The 27935-nt window shown below is 46.1% G+C and overlaps 1 protein-coding gene across 5 annotated transcripts in view; it reads left to right on the top strand.

Annotated features, from left to right (window-relative positions):
* ncor1 (nuclear receptor corepressor 1) overlaps positions 1-27104 on the top strand; it is a 122530-nt gene extending 95426 nt beyond the window's left edge. For 2 of the 5 annotated variants that reach the window (XM_055873417.1, XM_055873446.1), the window contains 28 exons: positions 1161-1635; positions 1887-2133; positions 2727-2931; positions 3715-3876; positions 4943-5109; positions 5603-5720; positions 5994-6080; positions 6834-6892; positions 7168-7333; positions 7639-7758; positions 7838-7921; positions 8078-8334; positions 8481-8817; positions 9074-9298; positions 9720-9926; positions 10441-10590; positions 11071-11289; positions 11520-11658; positions 13749-14215; positions 14459-14608; positions 19602-19750; positions 20228-20472; positions 20687-20839; positions 21371-21513; positions 21793-21846; positions 22061-22249; positions 24224-24412; positions 24568-27104. In XM_055873417.1, coding sequence (XP_055729392.1) covers positions 1161-1635; positions 1887-2133; positions 2727-2931; positions 3715-3876; positions 4943-5109; positions 5603-5720; positions 5994-6080; positions 6834-6892; positions 7168-7333; positions 7639-7758; positions 7838-7921; positions 8078-8334; positions 8481-8817; positions 9074-9298; positions 9720-9926; positions 10441-10590; positions 11071-11289; positions 11520-11658; positions 13749-14215; positions 14459-14608; positions 19602-19750; positions 20228-20472; positions 20687-20839; positions 21371-21513; positions 21793-21846; positions 22061-22249; positions 24224-24412; positions 24568-24764 — 5360 coding nt within the window. In that variant the 3' untranslated portion in view covers positions 24765-27104. The remainder of the gene's footprint in view (positions 1-1160; positions 1636-1886; positions 2134-2726; positions 2932-3714; positions 3877-4942; positions 5110-5602; positions 5721-5993; positions 6081-6833; positions 6893-7167; positions 7334-7638; positions 7759-7837; positions 7922-8077; positions 8335-8480; positions 8818-9073; positions 9299-9719; positions 9927-10440; positions 10591-11070; positions 11290-11519; positions 11659-13748; positions 14216-14458; positions 14609-19601; positions 19751-20227; positions 20473-20686; positions 20840-21370; positions 21514-21792; positions 21847-22060; positions 22250-24223; positions 24413-24567) is intronic. The other 3 variants (XM_055873425.1, XM_055873439.1, XM_055873432.1) reach the window with 3 other exon arrangements.
* The last annotated feature ends 831 nt before the right edge of the window (positions 27105-27935 follow it).

Below are 27935 nucleotides of genomic sequence, written 5' to 3'. Positions count from 1 at the left end.
GGAGCGCTGAGTGTTGCGCCACTCTTTTGATCTGCAGGGCCTCCCCGTCTCTTTCTCTCCTTTGCTCTCTTATGCTTTCTCTTTACCCCTCTCCCACTCTCTCTCTTCCTATCCCGTCTCCCCGCACTCCATCTCTCCACAACTCTCTGCTCTCTTTCCATCACCCTTTCTCTCTCTTTCCCTCTCCTCTGCCTCTCTTCACTTCCTCTCTCTCTCTCTCTCCACTCCAATCTCTCTCTCACTCTCTCCACTTCTAAAAGTCCTAAAATGCCCTTGTATCGGCTGCCGTAACAGGGCAGAAAGAGCCTGTTTTGAATATTCACATTTCTTGCCCTGCCAATTATGGTGATAGTTTAATGAGTGTGAGTCCAGATTAACTGTGGGACCTTTCTATTTTGTCCTGGCTGTAAATGTGCTCATGACTTCCATTGTTTAGGAGAGCCTTCTCTCCCCGGGTTTATCACAGACCTATCACTCACTGACTGTAGCTCTTGGCCATCTCTCTCACCCCCTCTTTCTGCTCCCTTCTTTCTCCCTCTTTCTCTCTTTTGGAGTGGAGCCCATCTCCCTCCAGGTGTTGTCTGTGATAAAGCGAAGTGGTTTAATTGAGCTTAGCCCCTCACCTGACAGGGAGGTAGGAGAGGCTTTCCCTACCCTTGCAGTCTCTCTCTCTCTCTGCCCCTCCGGAGGACGACCAACAATGCAACATGCTCCAAGGCAGGTGGTGTAGTGCTGCGGTGGGCAGGTGGTGGAGGTGGAGGAAGGGTTGCTTGTTGGCTGGTGCTATCTGTTATGTTTAGTCGTGTCACTGAGTCACTGGATGTCATAATGCTTGGGTCATGTCAGTTTGAGAGATTGCCTTATCTTTTTCCAGTCTACCAGATAGTTGTAAAGTTCTGTCTATGCTACAGGAGGTCACTATATTATGTGTTGTTGTTTCTGAAGCTCTCATTGTCTCCCAAGGAAACCCAAACTGTCCTCAAGGCCTTGGTTAGTTGGTGTAACTGCCTGCAGATTGGAGAGGTTCACTTGGTTGAGCATAGCCAGGAATGCTGGGGGAAGGGGACTGACGCTTTGTCTTTTGTCACCTGACACCCGTGTCAGAGATTTATCATGGCATTGACACATGTTTTTTTACATGAAATGTTTTATTCATACAGGTGGAGAGAATAGCTCAGACACAGAGAGCGCCCCGTCCCCGTCCCAGGCGGACCCCTCCAAGGCCGGAGGAGAGACCCAGAGGGGAGACATCGCTGGAGGGTCAGAGAGTCAGCGGTCTGATCAGGACCAGGCCAGCGATAGAAAGGGCCAGGATCCGTCCTACGGGGAGCTGAGGGTCAAGCTGGAGAAGAGCCCGGAGGGAGAGGCCAGAGACCCTGACTCTCAGGAGGATCAGGACAGGGAGAGGGCCCGGGCGGCCTACGAGGGCCAGGTGCACCCCAAGTGTGAGCCCCAGGAGGTGGACATGAAGCCCGGTGGTACTGAGGTACAGGTGAAGGTGGAGCCTGACTCGGCTAAGGAGAAGGGGGACAATGGGGAGAGAGAGGAGCAGAGAGAGGGGCATCACTCAGACAATGACTCCAGCGCCACCTGCAGTGCAGATGAGGATGTGGACGCTGAGCCCGAGAGACAGAGGTGGGTCAGGGTGGTCATCATGGGGATTAAAGACTCTTGTTTCAGACTTGAAAAACAATTCTATTTGGAAGAATTATTAAGGTTGTAAATGGTTGATATTATTAGTGGTAATTGAATCGCTTCATACAGGACTCCTTTATCCTAACTCCTGTAATCATTACCTCAACTCTTTCTGATCAGTGTGTCACACCATCTCTCTCTTCTCCTGTCTCCCCCTTGCTCCTGTTTCCCCCTCTCTCCTGTGTCCTCAGGATTTTCTCTAGTATGGACAAGCCTTCGCTGCTCAGCCCTCCCGGCTCAGTGCTGATGTCCACGGCCAAGCAGGCCCACCTCAACATGCAGCAGCTCCAGCAGCGCGCCGCTGCCATCCCGCCCATGGTCAGTCACTATAGCAACCCACACTTTTCTATGATCAGATATGCCCATTCGGAGAGGCAGGCATACGGAGGCAGGCAACAGGGTGAAAGCATGTCTTGTTTAGACCAACCTACCCGTCAAGTGAGTCCATCATCCCCCGCACTTTTCCAACCAACCTGTAAATCAATCAATTCAATTCATGGATTCTTCTTTTTTCATTGAAATGTTAAATCAATCAGTTGATCAATGTGTTTGCAGGGATCTAAATCAATGAACTTGTGCCCATCTGTTGTCTACCGGTTGTCCAATCATGCTAATGTGCTGACACTGTCAAATAATTTTCTGATGTAATTTTCTTTCCCTCTAATTGCTTCTTCTGTGGTGCTTCTGTCTCTCCATTTCTTATGGGATGAAGTCAGACAAACTGGATTGCCTGTTTAAGCACTGGTGCAGAGATATGCGTGCAAACACAAAAGCAATCCAATCTAACAACTGTTTGTCATTTTTTACATTTCATTCATCTAATAATGTACTTTACCCTTTCTCCGGGGATGGTTTAAAGGCAGGTGTTAGTACTATTTTTCTCATTCTGAAGTCCAATCAACATCTACTTCTAGATTGTAGATAGAAGGACTTCAGGGTTAGAGGACAATGCATCAGCTGCTCACTTGTACAGAGCTTGTCCCCCTCCAGTTTTCCTCACAGGGGTGTCTCTCCTCACCCTCCTCCTGTAGGTGGGTCCTTTCAGCACTGGCGGGATACCCATGGGAGCCCCCCTCAGTGGCTTTGCCATGTTCCAGCACCAGATCAAGGCAGTGCACGAGTCGGCCCACGCGGAGGATAAACAGAGACAGGACCAGGCCGACCCCGAGCACAGCAGACAACCTCCCAACTGCCCGCGCTTCACTACCCACAGCCCCACTGTACTGGACAGGGAGGGTAAGAGAGAGGACACACACACATACATACTGGTATCCCCCCTCCAAGCCCCTACCTACCTGAGCCTCTCAACCAACAGCAGCCTATTTATAGCCTATGCATTTTTCAGTCCCATTCGCTTTCATTCAGCGTCAAAAGAGGAAAGAGGAGAGCGAGCCGGTTCAGACTGCTGAACCAGAACAAGAACAAGATGTTAGCTGACCCCCTTTTACTCGTAATGCGAACATGAAAGCTAAAAGCTCTGATAGGGAAAGCTTGTTTTTCCTGAAATGCCCCTGGGAGAAGAGAGGGATTCTGTGGTCGACTTTTAAAAGGAGCATGACTTGAGCGTGTCAGAGCAGGACAGTTAGTTCCCCCAGGCAGACAAAGACAAGTGGGTCCTATTTTTAATGGTAGAAGAGTCATTCAGCCACAAAGGACACATTGGCTTACCCTGTTTCGGAGTCTGAATGGTATATTTTGTGTGAAGGGGGGAAGTGCGTGATTAAAGCTTTTATCACCTTTTTTAAGAGTTAAAAAGATTTTTGGGTAGTCCGGCAAAGCGATATTTGAAAACGCTTGGAAATCGCAGTTCGTGTTAGAGCAGTAAGGCAGGCTGATGTGCTTTTTTGTGTGTGTGAAAACTGTGAATCTATGCCAAGACCCTATTATTTTGTTGATTGAAATGTATAATAAAATCGTCTCGGGTTGTGTTTCATCTTCTGATTGTTCATCTATTTGTGTGCGGCATTTATCTTGAGGTAGTGTTTTCATTCATATGTCTCTGTTCTGTGTTGTGTTCAGGTAAGCCCTTCCCCTACATGCCTTATGATATGAAGATGGCTCTGGAGCAGGAGGCCCAGTCTGGTCGGCCAGGATCTCCCTACAGGCTCTCTCCCAGGGACATGAGCAAGGCCTCTCCTCAGCCCAACGACCCCAACGCCTCCCGCTACAGCGTGCCTCCAGGTAACCGCCCTCTGCTCTGTCCTCCCCCATGTGGCCTCAGCTCTACCGTTTAGCTAGCCTGCTCCCATACTGTTTGTGCTGTAGCCAACTCTTTTTCCATTGGCTAAAGCTCTTACAGTACAGTTGGCCTTATTTTTTCCACCCCCACTTCTCTTTCCCGATTCTCTGTGAGTAGATTAAGCTGTACTGTAACTGGCCATAAAACACTATCTGTCCCTATCATGAATGAATGTTAATATTACTTACACACACACACACAGAGCCTGGCTGCAGTAAGGCTTTATCAGTATTCCATCATGGACTAGCTTGTTTCCTTATCTCTGTGTGAGCTGCCAGGATGCTGACGTCTGTGCCTGCTGTAGGTACTCTCCCGGACAAATTTAAATGTTTGATTTTGTAAAGTGCAGGGGCACTGAGGGCGGGCAGACTGTCGGGAGGAAGGGAGCGGGGGTTGCTTCCTCAAGGCAGGTCACTCCCGGTCACCGTGACTCACTAACAGGGTAGAACTCAGACGAGCCAGATATCACTCCCTGAGGCTGTTCCCACAGCTGTACAGACAGACAGGAGGCAGGGAGGTTACATCAGGTTTAGGTCGGCTTCAGCCTTTTAACTCTAGCTACCAGACTCACTGTGCTGTGTTTACTTCACTGTTTACTTCAGTCTGGGAAATCTGCCTCAATGTTATCACCATGCACTCATAGATGGACGATAGGCTGCTGGTGGAGCCTGTTAGTAAGAGTAGTGAATGATACGCTGGCTGAGAATGAGAAACAATTTAGCCTGAATTTAGTTGCAGTAATGTACAGTGACTGATCTGTGGAAACAGCAGGAATTGGTACAATCATTTTTCTATGAGAATATCCATAATAGGCATAAATAGATTTTTTGGGGGGTTGCAAAAATGTTCAATGCTTTAACTTTTCAGTGCCTCTGGATTTTCTTTTCCTGACACACTTTTTTGTGCGTTTTCTTTTCCCTTCTTCACCGTATCCTAGACAAGGCTCATGCTAAATAATCATATGATCAATGATGTCACTCCCTAACTTGTATTGTTTTTCTCTCCTAGTGCTCCAGCCAGCTCCCAATCAGGTGGTCCAGAGTCTGCCTGATGGAGTCCGTGTGACGTTCTCCAGACACAGCCGACCCGCCAACATTCCATCTCCTCCTCCGCTCATTCCAACCTCCAAACCCACAGACAAGCCTTCCTTTATCCAGGGCGGCTCCATCTCCCAGGTAAGACCCATATCCCTCCGGTGAGGGTTCAGATCCAGCCAGACCCCTGGTTAGGCCCACACAGGTGGGCACCCAGAGCAGGTGTGGCTGAAGTGTTTTGTATGTTCTATTTGGTGAAATAATAAAACATTTTATTTTCTCTCTTTCTCAATCAGTCATACTCTAACAGTATTTGTTGTGTGATAATTATTTAATAAGAAACCTATAAGGCTATTTGCCTTTGTAGCAGACAGTACTCTGTATTTAGTAATGTTTACTAGCAAATATGCCAAAGAGCAAACTTTGGTACACATCCGTTGGCTCCACCTTTATTTGTGTACATTACACTTTCCCTGTATTTCTCTGCTGTATAATTCCGAGAAAGTTTTAAGGTTTTCAGAAATCTTGGTTGATGGACTCCCAGAATCAGGAGAGAACAAACAGGGAGGGAATCCTCCAACTGGAATTTTGCAACCCTGACCTGATTCTGTACTGTCTGTTCTTGCCATTTCAGGGAACGCCTGGTACATACCTGCCATCCCATGCTGTCTACGGTGGCCCAGAGGTTGCAAAGAGCTCAGTGGGCTCCATATCCCTGGGCCTGCCCAGGCAGCAGGACCCCACCAAACCTGGTAAGACAAGCCAGTCTGGATGACACACGCACCCCCGATCCACATTCCGTTGTCCAAACTAGCATACTACTTTCAATACATTTATTCATACTAAGTGGTATGCAAGTGTGGATACTGTCTATCATCATCTAAAGTCCTCTCTCTGCTATTAGATTGGCATGAGAGAGAGACAAGCATATTGTCAACGTTTGAGCACATTCAGACCTGATGTCACAGTCCCAATGTCCCACTTCACTTGCCTTCCCTTTTCGTTCGCTCCCTCCCTCTCCCCAGTGTCCTACATTAAGCAGGAGGAGTGTTCTCCGCGTGGCCAGTCGGAGGGCCTCCTCTCCCAGATGCAGTATGAGGGGGTAGTCAGAGGTGTGTGTCTATTTGTCCATCTCACAAAAGTGTCTGTCTGTCATCCTGCCTGTCCTTGCCTCCCAAGTGTTTCTCCTTTCACACTCTCACCAAAACAGTGCTGATACCCACAGTGAATACCCAGAAACCACACCTGTGTTCAAATCATATTTTAAATCTTTCAAATACTCAATGTTTGCCTGCCTAGAATGCCAGATGGGTGGGGTTTGCATTTCTGGGACTAGACTTGAAATACTATTTGAACCCAGGTTTGCAAGATTGATAGAAAATAGCTTTATCGCAGGCGATCGAGAAGAGTGAAGTGGAGGAGTCTGGCCTCCTCCTGCCCTCTGTTTGCACAGACCTGACAGAATGTGGCACGCTGGTGAGGGAGGAAGATGGAGAGAGACCTCATGAGCCCCAGTTCAAAAAGCACCTCCTTTCACTAGAAGTCCTCCTCATACCTTCTCCCACAACTAACCTCTGGGGTGACATTGGGGTGTGGAAACCTCTGTTTCCCTCTTTCAGGCTGCAGCCCATTGCTCTACTATTCTCCCCACCAAGATTTAAAAGCAATGTATTAGTGCAGCCAGAGTGTACCATCTTACACCAATTACTTTAAATCCTTGAGATGAAGTCAACGAGTGCAAACTTCCGGGAGAATGAGGGATAATCGGAATTAGGCTTCAATGATTCTGACCAGGAATATAATGCCTGTACGGGCCCTCATCTATATCCACACATACCAACCTCTGTCTGTTGTCTTCCATCAAGGAGGCCCAATGGATGGGGGTATCAGCAGAGGCAACCCAGCCAGAGGATCAATCACACAGGTATTACAGTTACAATAACATTGCTAAGCTATTATGTGTATCCAAGCACCACACTGTCTATGGACATCTAATATCACAGTTTTTCTTATGATGATGTATGCTGTGAATTAGTCTAATATTTTTGGAGCAGATTTTATTTGAAATGAAAAGTGCTATGTAAGTTAAAATAAAAATTATGAAAAAGTTGAGTTGTTCCTGGTTTCTGAACTTAATTGGACCCATTTCTCTCTGTCCATCTTTACTTTTCTCTCTCTACCTCTCTTCTGTGTGACCAGGGCACGCCAGCCCTGTCTGGGTCCAGCATTGCGGCTGACCTGCTGAAGGGCACCATCACCAAGCTGACCACGGAGGACCTAAGCAGCCCAGAGAAGGCCCGGGAACAGCTGGCCAAGGGACACGTCATCTACGAGGGCAAGAGTGGACACATCCTATCCTACGATGGTAATACGAAGCTGTGTTAGTGGTCACTCCACGACTTTTTTTCAGTGTAGTGTGTTACTTATGGGCCTTCAGATTTATACTACAGTATAGTAGTTTCTGGAAATGTGCTGCATTGCATTGTGTGTGTGATCCTATTACTTATCCTGGGCATTAGTTTACCCAGGGAGTTAGTCAATTGGGACAATGAAAATGGTACCCGTGTGCATCTGAAGTCAGGCATTCATCAGTATTTATTGGTAGCAAGAATTAGGTCTGTATATCTAAATCTGCCTAAATGAACATATATTGTGTTCCTGTCTCCGTAGCCATTAAGAACCCAAGAGAGGCCACGTGTAGCCCCAGGTCAGGCCATGAGCTCAAACGCTCCCACGATATGATGGAGGCTGCCAGAGGCCACTCCGGGAGAGAAGGAGCCCCCTTCGAGGGTAAGGCGTGTGTGTGCGCCTTACGTACGTACGTAAGAGAGTGAGTTTTGTCTTCTGACTGACTTTGTGTGTGTGTCAGGGTTGATAATCCGAGCCCTGCCCAGAGAAAGTCCCCATGGGGAGTCTAAGGAGAGGCCCATGATGACTGGATCCATCATGCAAGGTAATTAAGTTATCAGGTGACATCATTGCAGCTCCTATGTAAATAATTAAATTGAAAACCACAAATTAAACTCAGTAAATATGATTTTGACTTTTTATGTAACTCACGTTAAGCCAAGTTTTAAAATGTATTTGTATTTTTCTCTTTCCACTCCAGGTACACCCAGAACCTCTGCAGAGGCCTATGAGGAGAGCATGAAGTACGGCAAGCAGATAAAGAGGGAGAGCCCACCCATCCGCTCATTTGAGGGGGGGATAGGTAAGGGTAAGCCCTACGAGGGGGTGAACACCATTAAGGAGATGGGTCGCTCCATCCATGAGATCCCCCGTCAAGAGCAACCTGGACAGGACCCCCGCAAGACCCCCGACATGGCTGCCAACAGCCGAGCCAGCATGGAGGGCTCCATATCCCAGGTAAGTGTGTTTGTGTTCTGCAGCTGTGTGCGTGAGGGAAAGAGCATGTTTGTGTGTAGGCGTGCGTGCGTGCGCTAGTGATTGAGTGAGTGCTGTCTGTTCATTGTCACCAACAGACAATCCAATCCCTCCTCTCCCTCTACCAGGGCCATCCTCTGAGCCAGTCGGCCATCAAGCACAACGTCAAGTCCCTGATCACCAGTCCCAGTAGGCTGCCCCACGGCCCCACCATGCCCCAGCTGGAGGCCATGGAGCGGGCCAAGTATGAGGAGAGCAAGGCGGCGGCGGAGCAGCAGCAGCGGGCGCGCCACACCTCTGTGGTCAACTCGGCCACCTCCGTGCTGCGCTCCACCCACCAGGAGCAAGGCAAGTCCCAGCTCAGCCCTGGCATGTACCAAGACGCAGATGCCCGCAGGACCCCGGTCAACTACAGCACCAGCTCCATGTCCAGAGGCTCGCCCATGCTGGGCCGAGGACAGGAGGGTACGTCTTGTCTGGCCTTCCCTCTCGAAGTATTCACTTTCAATTCATAGATCTTTTGTCAGATGTATTTTCACGAGGTAATTTCATTGTACAGCAATCACTTCACAAGCAATGATGTGTGGCTTTAGATCTTATCAGTACAATTTGAAAACATTGCAAACGTTGAACACATTTTTGTTAATCCTTATGTTTACTTTATTGATTTTTGTTTTGATGAAAGCCATTTGTGTTATTGTCATTTCTCTTCCCTGTCCAGGCACTGGGAAGCCTACGTCTCATGATAGGAAGAGTGCCATGACCCCCAATCAGAGGGACAGTGTTCCAGCTAAGTCCCCTGTGTCAGGGGGTGACCCCAACCACCCTATGGCCTCCCACAGCCCCTTTGACCCCCACCACCGCCCCATGGCCCCTGGAGAGCCTCGCTTCCACCTGCCTCCACACCTAGACCCTACCCTCTTCCACCGGGCCGTCCTGGACCCTGGTAGGACACACAACACACCCTGTTACCCTGACCCACCAAGCATGGGTTCAAATAGTATTTTTATTTTTTTATTTGTGAGCCTGGCGCAATGTAACCAATGGAATAGTCCCAAAAGTGCAAACCCTGCCCATTTGGCACTCCATGCAGGCTCAGTCAAATTCTCAAAGTATTCAGGGGAAACAATGATATTATATGAACCTGAGCCAACCTCTATGAACAACACAATAATAGACCTGAATCCTGGAATGATAGACTGGGTGAACTGGGGTAGCTTTGTCATTTTTCATTCATAGGCACTGAGTGTCCTGTCCAGTCTCAGGTTGAGTCCATTGACGTCAGTAGAGTAATCACCATCTGTTCGCCTGCTGTTCATATTTTTAGTCTCTATCTGCACCTCTCCTTTCCCCTCCTCCCCATGCAGCTGCATACATGTTCCCGAGGCAGCCGTCCCCGACGGGCTACCACAACACCTACCAGCTGTACACCATGGAGAACACAAGGCAGACCATTCTCAACGATTATATCACCTCACAGCAGATGCAGGTTATACCACGGCCCGACGTTGCCAGGGGCCTGTCGCCACGGGAACAGCAACAGATTGCCATCTCTTATCCTCCCGGAGCGCGAGGTACTTGACTCTGACTGCTGTCTGTCTGTTTGTGTGTCCTTCTCTCACCTGAGGGAGGTAGGGAGAGGAGGGAGATATATGGGGTGATGGGTAGAACGCAGTCTGTGTTCTTGTGAATTAGTGGTTACCTTTTCCAGACGCCCAGAAGCAAATGAACCTGACAAATTGCCTCATATTGATATAGATTTTTTTTTTTGTTTATTATCGCTGAATTGTTGACGTATATTTTGGGCCTGCAGCTAATACTCCGTTTTATAAATTGCGTATTGACAAACATTCAATTCAGACTTTAATTTGCTCAGTGATTGCCTCTTACAAGGTGACCACTCCACGCAACTTTTTGAAAAATAAGCAGCCCTATTACAAAAACATATGTTTTTGAGCACTGTTCAGAGAAAGGTGACTGGTAAAACCAAGGCTACTGTACGCAGTGTTCATTCATACCTCTTCAAATTGATCCTATGGATTTGGTTCGTGTTGCTCACCGTTGGCCCTTTGCTTCTGTCTGTAAAAGGGATTATTGATCTAGCCCAGATGCCTCCAACTATCCTGTTGCCTCACCCTGGGGGAACAGGTACTCCCACTATGGACCGCATCACCTACATCCCCGGAGCTCAACCCCCTTTCCCTCCTAGGCCTTTCAACCCAGCCTCCATATCTCCAGGTGAGGACCCCCCTGCCCCAACACCAACCTGACCCTCCTGTTCCCTTACCCCCCTCTTGTTCCTTTTTACCCCCCTCCTACCCTCAACCCCCTGCTGCACTCCCCTGAGCTCTGTTAATCTGAATTGACCTGAACACACCTATGGACCAGATCTAAATATACACCTACTGCAGTATCCTCTCTATCCAAAATCAGATGTTCAGTTTGCCTCATTAATTGGGAAATGTAAAAAAATAATTAAAAAAAGCCAAATTGAGTACAAAGCTCCATTTGAGATGGTACCCAGAACATCTCTGCTGTCTATCCTGATCAACATCCGGGCAGGACACTCCTCTCTGTGTCATCAGGCATTCACAACAGCACTGTGTGCTTAAGGCGGCCCAACCACCCTTCTACCCCTCAGCGACTGTACCCGAAGTAGAGACGGTGTGTAAACCTACTCTGTGTGTGTGTGTGTTGTCTGTTTCTTTGTGTCCACAGGCCACCAAGCCCACCTCGCAGCTACAGCAGCGGCCTGTCAGGAGCGAGAACGAGAGAGGGAGCGCGAAAGAGAAAGGGAGCGCGATCGGGAGCATCGAGAGAAAGAGAGGGAAAAGGAGAGAGAAAGGGAGAACAGGGAGAGGGAAAGGGAGGAGTACAGACAACGAGAGCGTGAGCGAGTGGTGGCTGCAGCGGTTGCCAATGACTACATGCGTGGAGGTGAACCTCAATGCCATTTATATTGTATAGTATTGTACAGTGTCATCAACAATACAGTGCCAACTAGTTCATAGCAGTTTGATTGAACCTGGCTGAACAAATTCTCTCACAGAGTTAAGGGATTTTTAATGTAGCCTGTTTTTTGGGACAGTGTTGAAAAAGCCATTATAAGCTTTAAACTTTGAATTGCTCTTTTCTGTTATGGAAGTCAGCTCTTGTTTGTCCCCCAGTTCCAGGGCAGCCAGATAGACCAGGAAGCCGTGGTTACCTGCGTAGCCCCTCCCCATCTATGAGGTCACAGGAAGCCCAGCAGCAGCGACCCAGCATCTTCCAAGGAACCAACAGCAAGGGCGTCATCACCCCTCTCATGTGAGTCTAAGCCTGCTCCGCTCTGGCCTTGTAAGCCCTCACCCCACGTACACTCAGAGTGTGTGTGTGTGTGTGATGGAAAAACGCTTTCAGTGTAAACCTGATATAAAGTACTGTATGTAGAAAAAATTATGGGCTCATATATTTTTTTAAATAGTATAATCTTTGAGAACTAACAATCACCAAAATAAAAGCTAGACAGGGAGATTTTTAAATTCCAAAAACAATGAATTTAGCAGTGTTGATTTGTATTATTATGTTTAAGCAAAAGAACACAGCATTAGCCGTGGAATGTATAGAATATCAAAAAATGTGCATTAAAACTGCAACATTTTAGGGCCTCCCGGGTGGCGCAGTGGTCTAGGGCACTGCATCGCAGTGCTAACTGCGCCACCAGAGTCTCTGGGTTCGCCCCCAGGCTCTGTCGCAGCCGGCCGCGACCGGGAGGTCCGTGGGGCGACGCACAATTGGGCTAGCGTCGTCCGGGTTAGGGAGGGTTTGGCCGGTAGGGATTTCCTTGTCTCATCGCGCTCCAGCGACTCCTGTGGCGGGCTGGGCGCAGTGCGCGCTAACCAAGGGGGCCAGGTGCACGGTGTTTCCTCCGACACATTGGTGCGGCTGGCTTCCGGGTTGGAGGCGCGCTGTGTTAAAGAAGCAGTGCGGCTTGGTTTGGTTGTGCCTCGGAGGATGCATGGCTTTCGACCTTCGTCTCTCCCGAGCCCGTACGGGAGTTGTAGCGATGAGACAAGATAGTAATTACTAGCGATTGGATACCACGAAAATTGGGGCGAAAAAGGGGATAAAATTTTTAAAAATAAAATAAAAACTGCAACATTTTCAATCAGCTCCATGGAGAAATGTGTAGAATTGCAGGTTATTGGCTTAAATATCCCAAAATAATTTTTACACTGCCAAGATGAGGGCCTCTAAAATGTTTTCTAAAATCCAGACGGGTTGATCGCACGCCATGCCCACCACCTATGCCCATTTTCGTTCCAGATAAAAACCTGTACGTGTACTGTTAATCCATTCTTATATGTGCACACTTTCAGTTGCAAACCGCACCACACGTGCACATGTGCAACAACAACTGCCTGAGTTACACCAGGAACGCACAATCCCTCCATCAGTGCTCAGACTGTCCACAATAGGCTGAGAGAGGCTGGACTGAGGGCTTGCAGGCCTGTTGTAAGGCAGGTTCTCACCAGACATCACCGGCAACAACGTTACCTTTGGTCCAGCGACGGTGGGTTTGTGCCCAGACAGGACTGGCAAAAAGTGCTATTCACTGACGAGTCGCGGTTTTGTCTCACCAGGGGTGATGGTCGCGTTTATCGTCGAAGGAATGAGCATTACACTGAGGCCTGTATTCTGGATCGATTTGGGGGTGGAGGGTCCGTCATGGTCTGGGGCGGTGTGCCACAGCATCATCGGACTGAGCTTGTTGTCATTGCAGGCAGTCTCAACGCCGTGCGTTACAGGGAAGACATCCTCCTCCCTCATGTGGTACCCTTCCTGTAGGCTCATCCTGACATGACCCTCCAGCATGACAATGCCACCAACCATCATGCTTGTTCTGTGCGTGATTTCCTGCAAGACAGCAATGTCCGTGTTCTGCCATGGCCAGCGAAGAGCCCGGATCTCAATCCCATTGAGTACGTTTGGGACCTGTTGGATCGGAGGGTGAGGGCTAGGGCCATTCCCCCCCAGAAACATCCAGGAACTTGCAGGTGCCTTGGTGGAAGAGTGGGGTAACATCTCACAGCAAGAACTGGCAAATCTGGTGCAGTCCATGAGGAGATGCACTGCAGTACCTAATGCAGTTGGTGGCCACACCAGATACTGACTCTTACTTTTGATACTGACTGTTACCCACCTTTGTTCAGGGACACATTTATTCAATTTCTGTTAGTCACATGTCTGTGGAACTTGTTCAGTTTGTCTGTTGTTGAATCTTGTTATGTTCATACAAGTATTTACACATGTTAAGTTTGTTGAAAATAAACACAGTTGACAGTGAGAGGACGTTTCTTTTTTTGCTGAGTTTATATATAGATAATATTAACCCTCAACCTCTCTGCCACCTCCAGGCCATCAGCAGCAGCAGCAGCCCAGGCAGGAGCCCGTTATAGCACTGCAGCCGACGCCCTGGCTGCCCTGGTGGACGCTGCCGCATCCGCCCCTCAGATGGACGTCAACAAGGGCAAGGACTCCTCCAAGCACGATCGAGACGACGACATGTCTTCATCATCCTCTGCGGCCAGGCGGCAGCACGAGCAGCAGCAGCAGGAGGCAGACAGGCGCTCCATGCAGTCTCCCTACATGTCTCTGCCAGGGGGGAAACCCCACCCAGGATACGCTGAGGGGTCTGGTGGTCCCCAGGGGGGCAAGGACAAGGGTCCCCCCACCAAGTCACGCATCGAGGAGGAGCTGAGGACCAGAGGAAAGACCACCATCACGGCCGCCAACTTCATCGACGTCATCATCAAGCGTCAGATCGCCTCGGACAAGGACTCACGGGAGAGAGGCTCCCAGAGCTCCGATTCCTCCAGCAGCTGTGAGTCTTCCACATAGAATAAAATAGAACAGGGAACAGTGTAGAACATGGACACTATATACAGAGACAAATAGTCCTGTAATACAACAGGATGGACACCTGGATATAGATTTGGTTTCCGTTTTAATTCCCAGCATTTCTAACATGTAAGACTTAATTACATAGCAAATCACAAAAAAAGAGAAAATGATCATATGTTAGTGAGAGGGTTGTTTTCAAGGTGTGTGTGTCCCTCCCCTGCAGTGTCATCCAGTCGGTATGAGGTTCCCAGTGGAGCAGCCATCGAGGTGATCAGCCCAGCCAACTCTCCAGCCCAGGCCCAGCAGGAGAAACAGCAGCAGGATGACAGGGAGAGGGCTGACAGGGACAGGGCCGCACAGGCAGCAACACAAGGTAAGAAGAAAGCGTTGTACTGTGAGCCATTCAATAATAAGATGTCTTCTCAGTTCTGGATTGCCTGACACAGATTAAGCTTGCAGAGTTGAGCGCAGACTAGAGTTTTTTTATATTTTATTTTAAATGAACCTCCAACTCCTTCGAGTCGCTATGTGTCGATACTTCAAAAATGTACATTCTTAAACCCTTTACCCTGTATACCTATGTTTGTCCCCTGTTGCGTGCCTTTCTTTGTTTGCTGAAATCCATACTTTTTAATAAAACATTAATCAAATACAACCACCAACTGTTACCTTGTTGAGGTTCAATTGGCACATGCACATTCACGCTGAGTTGCCATCTTAGTGCAACAGCAACGAGGAAACAGTCTCCCGAGAACGACCCTGACAAGCCCAGAGCCAGGTACAGATACAGCTCTTGACCAAGCCAGCCTGTTTAGTGTAGGGTACACCGTAGCAAACGTAGAACAAAAACCTGTCTTCTTATTTGAGGACCAACATGGGTATACAGTTAAGGTTTACGAATGTACATTTTTTAAGTATCGACGCATATCGAGTCGGAGGTTCATTTAAAAAACTCTAGTCTGCGCTTAACCTACGGAAGCGTTGAGCTACTTGGCAAATATTAAGCCTGCACCTGGACTATTTTTATTTCACCTTTATTTAACCAGGTCGGCCAGTTGAGAACAAGTTCTCATTTACAACTGCAACCTGGCCAAGATAAAGCCAAGCAGTGCGACACAAACAACAACTGAGTTACACATGGAATAAACAAATGTATTGTCAATAACACAATAGAAAAAGTCTATATACAGTGTGTGCAAATGGCGTGAGGAGGTAAGGCAATAAATAGGCCATAGTAGCAAAGTAATTACAATTTAGCGAATTAACACTGGAGTGATAGATGTGCAGATGATGATGTGCAAGTAGAAATACTTGTGTGCAAAAGAGCAAAAAAGTAAATAAAAACAATATGGGGATGAGGTAGGTAGATAGGATGGGCTATTTACAGATGTGCTGTGTGTACAGCTGCAGCGTTTAGTAAGCTGCTCAGATAGCTGACACTTAGTTAGTGAGGGAGATATAAGTCTCCAACTTCAGCGATTCTCTTTTTTGCAATTCGTTCCAGTCATTGGCAGCAGAGAACTGGAAGGAAAGGCGGCCAAAGAGGTGTTTGCTTTGGGGATGACCAGTGCGATATACCTGCTGGAGCGCATGTTACGGGTGGGTGTTATGGTGACCAGTGAGCTGAGATAAAGCAGAGCTTTACCTAGCAAAGACTTATAGGTGACCTGGCGCCAATGGGTCTGGCGACGAATATGTAGCGAGGGCCAGCCGACGAGAGCATACAGGTCGCAGTGGTGGGTGGTATATGAGGCTTTGCTGACAAAACAGATGGCACTGTGATAGACTGCATCCAGTTTGCTGAGTAGAGTGTTGGAGGATATTTTGTAAATGACATCACTGAAGTTGAGGATCGGTAGGATAGTCAGTATTACTATGGGTATGTTTGTCAGCGTGAGTGAAGGTGGCTTTGTTGCAAAATAGGAAGCCGATTTTAGATTTAATTTTGGTTTGGAGATGTTTAAAATTAGTCTGGAAGGAGAGTTTACAGTCTAGCCAGACACCTAGGTATTTGTAGTTGTCCACATATTCTAAGTTAGAACCGTCCAGAGTAGTGATGCTAGTCGGGTGGGCGGGTGCGGGCAGCGATCGGTTGAAAAGCATGCATTTAGTTTTACTAGCGTTTACGAGCAATTGGAGGCCACGGAAGGAGTGTTGTATGGCATTGAAGCTCGTTTGGAGGTTTGTTAGCACAGTGTCCAAAGAAGGGCCAGATGTATACAGAATGGTGTCGTCTGCGTAGAGGTGGATCAGAGAATCACCTGCAGCAAGAGCGACATCGTTGATATATACAGAGAAAAGAGTCGGCCCGAGAATTGAACCTGTGGTAAACCCATAAAGACTGCCAGAGGTCCGGACAACAGGCCCTCCGATTTGACATACTGAACTCTGTCTGTGAAGTAGTTGGTGAACCAGACGAGGCAGTCATTTGAGAAGCCAAGGCTATTGAGTCTGCCGATAAGAATACGGTGATTGACAGAGTCGAAAGCCTTGGCCAGGTCGATGAAGACGGCTGGACAGTACTGTTTTTTATCGGTGGCAGTTATGATATCGTTTAGTACCTTGAGCGTGGCTGAGGTGCATCCGTGACCAGCTCGGAAACCGGATTGAACAGCGGGATTCAAAATGGTCAGTGATCTGTTTGTTAACTTGGCTTTCGAAGACTTTAGAAAGGCAGGGCAGGATGGATATAGGTCTGTAACAGTTTGGGTATAGAGTGTCACCCCCTTTGAAGAGGGGGATGACCGCGGCCGCTTTCCAATCTTTACGGATCTCGGATCATACGAAAGAGATGTTGAACAGACTGGTAATAGGGGCTGCAACAATGGCAGCGGATAATTTTAGAAAGAGAGGGTCCAGATTGTCTAGCCCAGCTGATTTGTAGGGGTCCAGGTTTTGCAGCTCTTTCAGAACATCTGCTATCTGGATCTGGGTGAAGGAGAAGCTGGGGAGGTTTGGGCTAGTAGCTGCGGGTGGTGCGGAGCTGTTGGCCGGGGTTGGGGTAGCCAGGAGGAAAGCTGTAGAGAAATGCTTATTGAAATTCGCGATTATCGTGGATTTATCGGTGGTGACAGTGTTTCCTAGCCTCAGTGCAGTGGGAGGAGGTGCTCTTATTCTCAATGGACTTTACAGTGTACCAAAACTTTTTGGAGTTAGAACTACAGGATGCAAAATTCTGTTTGAAAAAGCTAGCCTTTGCTTTCCTAACTGACTGCGTGTATTGGTTCCTGACTTCCCTGAAAAGTTGCATATCGCCGGGACTATTCGATGCTAGTGCAGTCCGTGACAGGATGTTTTTGTGCTGGTCGGGGGCAGTCAGGTCTGGAGTGAACCAAGGGCTATATCTGTTCTTAGTTCTACATTTTTTGAAAGGGGCATGCTTATTTAAGATGATGAGGAAATTACTAAAAGGCCGACTCAATGGCGCATCTCCATGGAAAGTGCATTTTAGTCAGACTTAATGTGTCTGGGAAACTGGCCCTTACTGACTGGTAAAGCTCTATAGATTTGAGGTCGACCGATTAATCGGAATGGCCGATTTAATTGGGGCCGGTTTTCATAACAATCGGTAATCGGCATTTTTGGACACCGATTATGGCCGATTACATTGCACTCCACGAGGAGACTGCGTGGCAGGCTGTGACTACCTGTTATGCGAGTGCAGCAAGGAGCCAAGGTAAGGTGCTAGCTAGCATTAAACTTATCTTATAAAAAACAATCAATCTTAACATAATCACTAGTTAACTACACATGGTTGATGATATTACTAGTTTATCTAGCTTGTCCTGCGTTGCATATAATCGATGCGGTGCCTGTTCATTTGTCATTGTATCTCAGCCTACTTTGCCAAATGGGTGATTTAACAAGCGCATTCGTTAAAAAAGGACTGTCGTTGGACCAATTTACCTAACAATAAACAATGCCTTTCTTAAAATCAATACACAAGTATATATTTTTAAACCTGCATATTTAGTTAATATTGCCTGCTAACATGAATTTCTTTTAACTAGGGAAATTGTGTCACTTTTCTTGTGTTCTGTGCAAGTAGAGTCAGGGTATATGCAGCAGTTTGGGCCGCCTGGCTCGTTGCGAACTGTGTGAAGACCATTTCTTCCTAACAAAGACCGTAATTAATTTGCCAGAATTTTACATAATTATGACATAACATTGAAGGTTGTGCAATGTAACTGCAATATTTAGACTTATGGATGCCACCCGTTAGATAAAATACGGAACGGTTCCGTATTTCACTGAAAGAATAAACGTTTTGTTTTCTAAATTATAGTTTCCGGTTTTGACCATATTAATGACCTACGGCTCGTATTTCTGTGTGTTATTATAATTAAGTCTATGATTTGATAGAGCAGTCTGACTGAGCGGTGGTAGGCAGCAGCAGGCTCGTAAACATTCATTCAAACAGCACTTTCGTGCATTTGCCAGCAGCTCTTCGCTGTGCTTCAAGCATTGCGCTGTTTATGACTTCAAGCCTATCAACTCCCGAGATTAGGCTGGCAATACTAAATACTAAAATACCTATTAGAACATCCAATAGTCAAAGGTATATGAAATACAAATGGTATAGAGAGAAATAGTCCTATAATAACTACAACCTAAAACTTCTTACCTGGGAATATTGAAGACTTATGTTAAAAGGAACCACCAGCTTTCATATGTTCTCATGTTCTGAGCAAGGAACTTAAACGCTAGCTTTTTTTACATGGCACATATTGCACTTTTACTTTCTTCTCCAACACTTTGTTTTTGCATTATTTAAACCAAGTTGAACATGTTTCATCATTTATTTGAGGCTAAATAGATTTTATTGATGTATTATACTAAGTTAAAATAAGTGTTCATTCAGTATTGTTGTAATTGTCATTATTACAAATATATATATAAAAATTGACCGATTTTTAATCGGTATCGGCTTTTTTTGGTCCTCCAATAATCTGTATCGGCTTTGAAAAATCATAATTGGTCAACCTCTACTATAGATGTCATATGGGGACTTGAAGTATTCTCTTGAAGGTCTCAAGCTCTCTTTCTCAAGTATTGGTTTCCTTATGGAATGACTCCTTAGCCCAGTAACCTTGTCAGCTAAGTACGACAGAGCAGACGACACCATTCCATTCCCCACAAGCTCCCATCTGGTCACCAGACCACTCCACAAGTTATTTTTGTCCGTTGGAGGCAAATGTATATCAGCTGCCTATTGACATATGGGGAGGGTGGAAGGAGGGGTAGTTCTACCCCTCCTTCCACCCTCCCCGATATATCACCCTCTCCTCCATTCCCATATCACTTCTCTCCCCCATTTCTCTACCCTCCCCAACTCAGTCTGGTAACTGTGTGTTATCCTCACTCAGCAGCTGGCATGCGTTCCTTTGACATGATCCGCTACCGCCAGTCAGCGGAGTCCCAGCAGCCCCCCTCCTCCCAGGCTGACGGAGGGTACTCCCAGTCCCAGCAGGTCCCCAAGACCCACCGGGTCATGACCCTGGCTGACCACATCTCGGTAAGACACACTAGTAGCTTTCCACGATTGCATGCCATGTCATTGCCTGCGCAGTCGGGCATCAGATTGCTATATCATATTTTGTGGTTAGCTGATATTAAACACCTATCCAGACATGAGTTCTGTCAGGCAACTGCTATGTAGTCAGCCTGAAGAAGACCCCAATGACTTGTTCCTTCATAGCCCTTTTTAACTGGGTTCCTAAGGCAAACAATCCATGTACTGTGTAACCAATACAAATTACTTTACCAACAATGAATTGTCAGTATGCCTCCTGTACCACTTTTTGTTGAGTGATGATATCTTGAGTGATCCATCGACTGAACTGCAAATGATGATCTCAACAACTCTGACAACAGCCTCTACTAGACAACTTTGGATACAAACATTTAAGTGTAGAGACTGAAAATGGAGGTGTGCCTCAAAGTAATAACATCTCCCTGATCTGTCTGTCCTCTCCTCTTTCTCCTTTTATAGCATATTATCACCCAGGACTTTGCCAGGAACCAGGATCCTCCTCAGTCCTCCACCACCATCTCCTCCTCTGCCACCACCACATTCCAGAGCGCCCAGCTGCCAGTATCTAGCTCGGGCCCCGGGGGCCGTGCCAAGGGCCACAACCGGTACAGCCCAGAAAACCAGACCCAGGCCCCATCACACCATCAGAGACCCACACCCAGCAGAGTGTCTCCTGAGAATGCCCCTGACAAGCCCAGAGCCAGGTACAGTGACAACACCTACCAGTAGCCCAACACAACCTCTTGACCAAGCCAGCCTGTTTAGTAGGGTAAACCGTAGCTAAACGGTTTGCAATAAGTTCAGGTTATACCTCCCATGCAAAACATTTTCTCCCTAATGAACATAACCCTGGTGGTGCACCCCTGTCTATTCCTTCAAATTCTCACTTTTCTCTCTCTTCCTCTGTCCCTTACCCAGACCTGGTAAATCCCCTGATCGGGGTGGCAGGGGGGCAGTGGAGAGTTATGAGCCCATCTCCCCTCCCCAGAGCTACCAGGATAAACAACAGGAGGCCAGAGAGCAGCAGCAGCAACAACCTCAGAGACGAGAGGCTGACCAGCCTGAGATGAGGTGTGTAGGACTGGCATATCTTAAGTAGTGGGCGCTCTCGCATTTCTTTATGTTCACCTAACGCACACTTGTCAAACTCATTCTACAGAGGACCGAGTGTCTGTGGGTTTTCGCTCCTCTCTTGTATTTGATTGATGAATTAAGGCCACTAATTAGTAAGGAACTCCCCTGACCTGGTTGTCTGGGGCTTAATTGAAAAGAAAAACCGGCAGCCACTAGGCCCTCCATGGAATGACACCCCTGACCTAATGGAACTTTCAATGATATCACTAGACATATATGTATGTTTCGGACATTAAGTTGACAAACCAAAAAGTATGACAGCGATTTATTTTGTATGTCTACGTGCATTTGTGCGTGTGGATACTGGATACCTTCAGTGCCCATGGACAGAATGTGCCTTGTGGGCAGCTGTGACTGTTTGGCATGCTAACAGAGTGGAAACTGGAGGGAGGTGCCAGTGGCACGCTAGCCTAATCAGCCCTCCGCTGCCTGACTCTTAACCCCGTGGTGGCCTTTCTCTGGTTACAGGGGCGACTCTCGCTCCCCTGGCAGTGTCAGCTACCTGCCCTCCTTCTTCACCAAGCTGGAGAACACCTCCCCTATGGTGAAATCCAAGAAGCAGGAGATATTTCGTAAGTTAAACTCTTCTGGTGTCGGGGATTCTGATGTAGGTAAGTCGCCTCTCTTCTTATCTTCCTTGTACGAACATCATTTTAGAAAGCATTCCAAGATAGAAAAAATATAACATTTGATGGAACTCAATTCGCACGGTATTATATTAATTTAAAGGATATTTTCTGTGCATTGCACTCATTTCTCATTTAACAACAGATAACATTGTAATAGGAAAACATACTGTAAAACGATTAAGTCTGTCTTTTAGCGTCATTTTAGTTTGCAGTCAGACATTTCGTTTGCTAACTGAACTATGCTATTGTTTCTCCTTTCAGGAAATGCACAACCAGGCACAGAGATCTTCAACTTGCCCGCTGTGACCAGCTCAAGTGAGTATAAACAATTCTAACACCATAGGATCCTATTCTATCACCAGATACTCATATTCAAACATACTAGAATCATTTAAACCAGCCAAAAAATGTATGAAATAAATTGAAACAAACATTTTTTTAAATGTTTGTTTGAATACCCTAATGAACACGACCGTGGTGGCTGTTCCATGTATTCCCCCTCGTCCTGCGTACGTGTTTGTCCCGCCAGGCAGCGTGAACCCCAGGAACCACTCCTTCAGCGACCCGGCCAGTAACCTGGGCCTGGAGGACATCATCCGGAAGGCCCTGATGGGCAACCTGGAAGAAAGGCCAGAGGAGCACCAGGGAGGGCCTCAGCCCAGCTGTAACACCCCTAGCAACGAGGCCCGCCAGGAGGCCAACCCCTCACCTATCATGGGTCAGTGGCAAACAACCACACGCAGCAGACTGAAACCATTATACAGGAGTAAACATTTACGTATTTATATACTCACACACACACCTTTTTAACCCTGTCTGTCTCTAAAGATACATTGGAATAGAGTACTTTGTAGGGTGTCCAATCAAAAAAAATTGTACCAATGGGTAAAATTCTGTTAATTGTGTAGATACTCAGAAAACCAATGGTCTCTATCATAATCCGTTCAAAGGTTGAGTTTTTCTTACCCTAATATTGGCCATCCTACAAAGGGTGACTAAAGCCTTATTCGCACGTGACTAGTATTACTATAGAACGGCGGTTATGTAATTTTTACCCCAACATGTCCGTTTTAACAGTGGACAATTCAGACGGGATTTGTTTTACCGAACTGCCCCTGTAATTTTTTTTTCTCCCTCATTCACAATTGACCATTATGACGGACGCCTGGAGGCTCTCCTAGGCGTGAAGATATTTCAAATGTCTTGGAATAGCCTAATATTAGCCTAATGGCCTTCAGTTCAGAGAAAGTCTAAATAATAATGCATATCAATAAGAACCATGAACTGTAACCTATGCAGATATTTAATTACCTGACGTATTTGGCAATTTATTAATTCATTGGTACAATTGTGTCCACTTCATCTTTTAAAAGAGAAGACAGACACTAGGAAAGTTGATATATGACAAAACCGATAATTCATCTGTATGCTACGTGCATAGCACTTTGTTTTAAGCATCAATTTGTTCCCATGTTCTAACCCAAACTGGGTGCAGCACCTGTTAAACTCAGTAATATCCCTCAAAACACAGGGATGACGATTAGCATGGGATATGCATTATCAGAGGACCTTGGAGTTTGCCGAAAAACAGGTTTTTAGGGCAACGTTTTTAGGGCTGGGATAATAACCTTCCTGCCAAGTGATAATTACTGACATGGCAGATTTGGACGGGACTAAAATTACAGATGTGGTGATTTGTGCTCGTGCACATAAATACCATTACCTGGGGGATGTATCCTGTCCGAATGGGGCTTAAATCAATGGAGGCCAGAGGGAAAAAATCTGGAAAGTAGTATTTGCGTCAGCTAGCCTGGATGCTGTGCGAGAATTAAGGCAAACTGACAGGCTCACCGTCTTTCTTCTCAAATCCAGAGGACATAAAACAATAGAGGTAAGCTCGATTGAGACATGACATATATATACCATTTAAATATTTTAGTATATGAAAATAGTATTTTTTAAAGATCTCAGAAAAACAAGCGTATCGCTGAAATGTCAACGGAGCACAGAGCATACCGTAAGCTTTTTATTTTCAAATAATTTTACATTTAATTCAGCTCGTTATGTTAATTTAGCTTTTTGCGACCTGGGGAAACAACTTTTGCAGAAGACCATCGCAACGTAAAATCCTCAAAAGTCGCTGCAAGAAGCGGCACCGCTTTGTCAACAGAACTCGGGGCTATTGTCGGATGTGTTAGGTTACTGTTCATAATATGTTCGAGAAAGACGCCACTGAACAATTCAGAACATGAATAATCATATCTGTTTTGGTAAAAATGTATTTTAAAACATAAGGTAGTGAATTTATCACGGAAGCACGTTTTCACCCACTCTGGGTAGTGGGTGGACACCCTATACTTTGACATTTTGAGATTTGGAACAAGCTCTCCAGAATAGTCTCAATTCACACTAACACCCACAAACTTTCCCACACCCACCACCTATCCTGCTATTCCACTATTATTATTATTTATCCTGCTACCAGTCATTAATCCCTGCCTACATGTACATATCTACCTCAAATACGCCAGTATCCCTGCATATTGTAAATGTGGTACTGGCACTGACCCTGTAAATAGCTTCCTCTTTTAGTTATACTATTTTGATATTGAATACTGCACTGTTGAGTAGGGCTTGCAAGTTAAGCATTTCACTGTACTTGTGCAAATAAAACTTATTGCTAACACAACAGGTAAGCAGAAACTGCAGAGCAAAGCCAACAGCCGGAAGTCCAAGTCGCCCAACCCAGGTCAGGCATACGCAGCAGCAGCCCAGACAGCAGGAGGGGAGCGGCCCTCGTCAGTCTCCTCCGTCCACTCAGAGGGAGACTACCACCAGCAGGCCCCGGGCTGGGCCTGGGAGGACCGGCCCTCGTCCACAGGTAAGACACAAGACCCATTTAAACTCTGGGTATCTGTCTATTTGTCTGTGTACACAATACCACATTATTAACAGCCACACGGGAATTCAGAAATCAGGATTTTCTAAATAAGAAAAATCCCTCTAAAGACTATCCTGTCTCACATCTCTCTCCAGGCTCTATGCAGTTCCCCTATAACCCCCTGACCATGCGCATGCTGAGCAGCACGCCCCCCACCTCCATGGCCTCCCCCTCCATGCAGGCCCAGCAGCCCCCACCAGGAGGCCCTCTGGGGTCCCAGCAGCAGCGTGTGTGGGAGCGGGAGCCCCTACTGTCGGAGCAGTATGAGACCTTGTCAGACAGCGATGACTGAGCACTGCCACTAGAGCCCTACCTGCCCCTCATCCCACCCCAGAGGAAGGGCAGGCCTCTCAGTACAGGCCTGCCTGCCCACCCCTCCCCCCAAAACAAGCCTCACTCACTGGTGCTGAATGAGTGTGGGGAGAACAGAGGGTGTGGGGGTATCCTTTTTGGTGCAACAGCACCCTCTGACTGCCAGCAGTAAGAAAGCCAGCGAGTGACTTCTGACAGGCTTTAATCTTCAGGATAGACTGACTCCCTTTATGTTCAGAAGCATTGGCAGACAGCCTGTCAGGACAGAGGAAGCCTGGATGGAGGATATGATGAAAGATAAAGAACTTGTAATGTATAAATATGAAAAAACAACACAAAATACACATTTCTTTGGGGGGGAAATTGTTTGATTTTTGGAAAGATGCTTTTGTCTATAAGAAAAATAATTGTATGTAAATAGAGTAACTTTCTGCCGTTTTTTTTCTTCACTTGATTATTCTTATTTTAATGTTGCTTTTAAATGGATCCACTTTGTTTTTGAATGAATGGGGGAGGAGCAGGGTTTAATCTTGAATATCAGTCTGTCCCTCCCTGTCCATCTCTTACCCCCCCGTCACAGTGAAGCTGAGAGACAGAGGCCCCCTATCCACCTAACCACCAAGCACCACCAAAGCCTGAACATTGTTGACATAAGTGAATGAAACAAACACACACGTTAACATTTTAGTTGTGCGTTATTTGTAATTTGATGCCTGTCTTTGCAACACTGTGGAGAAAGATGATGCATGGATGTAACAATATTTCTGCTGATCTAGAACTTAAAGAAAGCTTTTGTCCGTCACCGCACCATTGAGAAAAACAAAACCAATATCTTTGGAACAAGTTGAGAACACTGGTGTAGGAGCAAGCAGAAAGGTGAAAGAAGACTAATAAGCTTGATGTTGTTCCTTCTCCTCGTGACTACTTTACTTCTGGGCCCCCATGTTGATCTGAACTCTGTCAATGAGCCAATTGTGTTTGGATTAAGCTGACCACCACCAAGGTGGGTGTACTGTATGGCACACAGTCTGACCCGTAGCTGTCTCTCTAGGGTTTCCAACCAGTGCAGAATGTTCTACTTACAGTACTCTGCAACCCACATTGTCATGGTAACTAAAGTACGTCAGGAACCTTCGCCCAAGATTCGCCCATGCCTTGTGGCTGGAGAAAAAGAAGGCAGCTTTAAAATAATTTTCTCAGAGAAATATTTTGGTGTTTTTTGTTTATTTGTTTTGATTCCGTAGTCCCTATCTTTTTTTTTTATACTGTCCTGACAGTAAACTGATCTGTGTGATTTGTCTTATGTTTTTAGACAACAAAAAAATACAAAACTAACCAAACATAAAGAATGGTCTGCACCATTGTTGCACTTTTTGCTTTGTAACCTTTAACAACAAAAGCATACTACCTGTTGTATAACTTATTCAAGCTCCTGCAGAGGATTGTACTGAGATGTGCTTTGACTTTGCCCATAATTAATGGAAACCTGGATGTTTATGACCGAGTTCCTGTCTTTTGTAGCTGGTACATGGTTTTGTAGTGTGACACATGCAATTGTTTTACTTTTGTGTATGGTACAGTCAAGTTGTTAAGGAAGAGTTGCTTTTTTGCAGTCATGGTGACTATTCAAGTCCATTGCCTCTTAATCTATTCTCTATTAATATCCAAGATAAATATCAACCGTTTTGTCAAAAGACTAGGTCAACATTGATAATGACAGTAATGTTCCATTGCAAGACCCTTTTTCGGATATGTGAAAGCATACCATGTTTTTTGGTTCTCTCAGCTTTTGCTTCGCTTAAATAATCCCAATCTGCTCTAAACCTGATATTTCCTTGTTTTTTCCCCGTTTCATTTTGCTTTTGAATTGTTTAAAGCTGATGTTCAGATTTTTATTTTCTATCTTTTCAACATCAATTTTATTCATCCTATTTTTGATGGGATGTCAAGTGTTTACAGCGGCAATGAGAAAAAGGTTACGAAACTTGAATCTTAAAAAATAAATCGAAATGAAGCCGGAAAAGACTAAGTGCAACTTTTCAGCTGTGTCTTTGTCCAAAATTGCACCTTATTCCCTATATAGTGCACTTCTTTTGACCAGAGCCGGTGCACTATATATGGAATAGGTTGCCATTTCGGAGGCACCAACTCTGTCAAACATCGTGGTAACTTTTTTTAATCTGTTTAAAAATTTGAGACTTGAAAACCCGTGTATCCCATGATGTTGAAATGCAATGTTTGTATCGCACAATGTCTCTTAGTAGTATATTACAAGAGTTCAGACCAATCAATAAAGTGGATCAGTTCTCCACCTCTGAAACGGGGATCTTTTGTTTCTTTCTCGGATTGGTCATTGGTTTACAGGTTCTGAGACCTCTATCATGAAGTCTAGGTCAAGAGGCTAATGGCTTCATCAATACAATGCAATGCTCATCTATAATGACTCATAGTATAGTGAAATGACCACAACCAAAAACAATCAACTTTCAGTGCTAAAATGTTTTATTTGGTATGCTGAAAGAACGCTCAACGGAACAGCCTTTTCACATTCCGGCTGAAGACCAACGGACTGTAAATCAGGCCAAATGTGCAGCATTCTTTTGGCTGGAACGTGGGATCTCTGGAATGAGGTACGCCTGAAAGACAAGACAACCTTTTTTTTTAGAGGGTCTGACACACGGGTGTGTCTTGGTGGTGGAAAGGACACACCCAAGAAACACCCATATCAAACCACACCTCCAAGACAACTCGTGTTTGTTTCAATCATGGCTTCTAGCATATCTTTGAGGAGCTGGACAAACAAGGCGAAATCAGTAAGTTAAGCCCTACTTTAAACCAGATGTCTGGCCCCTCCTTTGTCCTCAACATTCTACATCAGCCAAAAGATGAAGCCGGTTTCTTTGGGTCAGGTAGGACTTCAGTACTGAATTGGTGAGAATTAAGGTATTCTTCTGTTGTCATGACTTCAAGGCTAACAGTTAAAGATGACAAGTAGCAAACCCTTTCATAGTTATATAGGCCTGCTCATTCCAAGAACAGAGATGTCATAAATTTAAGAGATTGTGTCTTTGGTGTTGGTGAGGTAGCACTGGTCACTGTACACCAGCGTTGAGAAATAGGGTATGTTTAAGCAGAGATGGATATTAGTCTG

The sequence above is a fragment of the Salvelinus fontinalis genome, chromosome 2 (genome assembly GCF_029448725.1).
Source record: "Salvelinus fontinalis isolate EN_2023a chromosome 2, ASM2944872v1, whole genome shotgun sequence".
Lineage (NCBI taxonomy): Eukaryota > Metazoa > Chordata > Actinopteri > Salmoniformes > Salmonidae > Salvelinus > Salvelinus fontinalis.
This window is presented reverse-complemented; position numbering and strand designations above follow the sequence as displayed.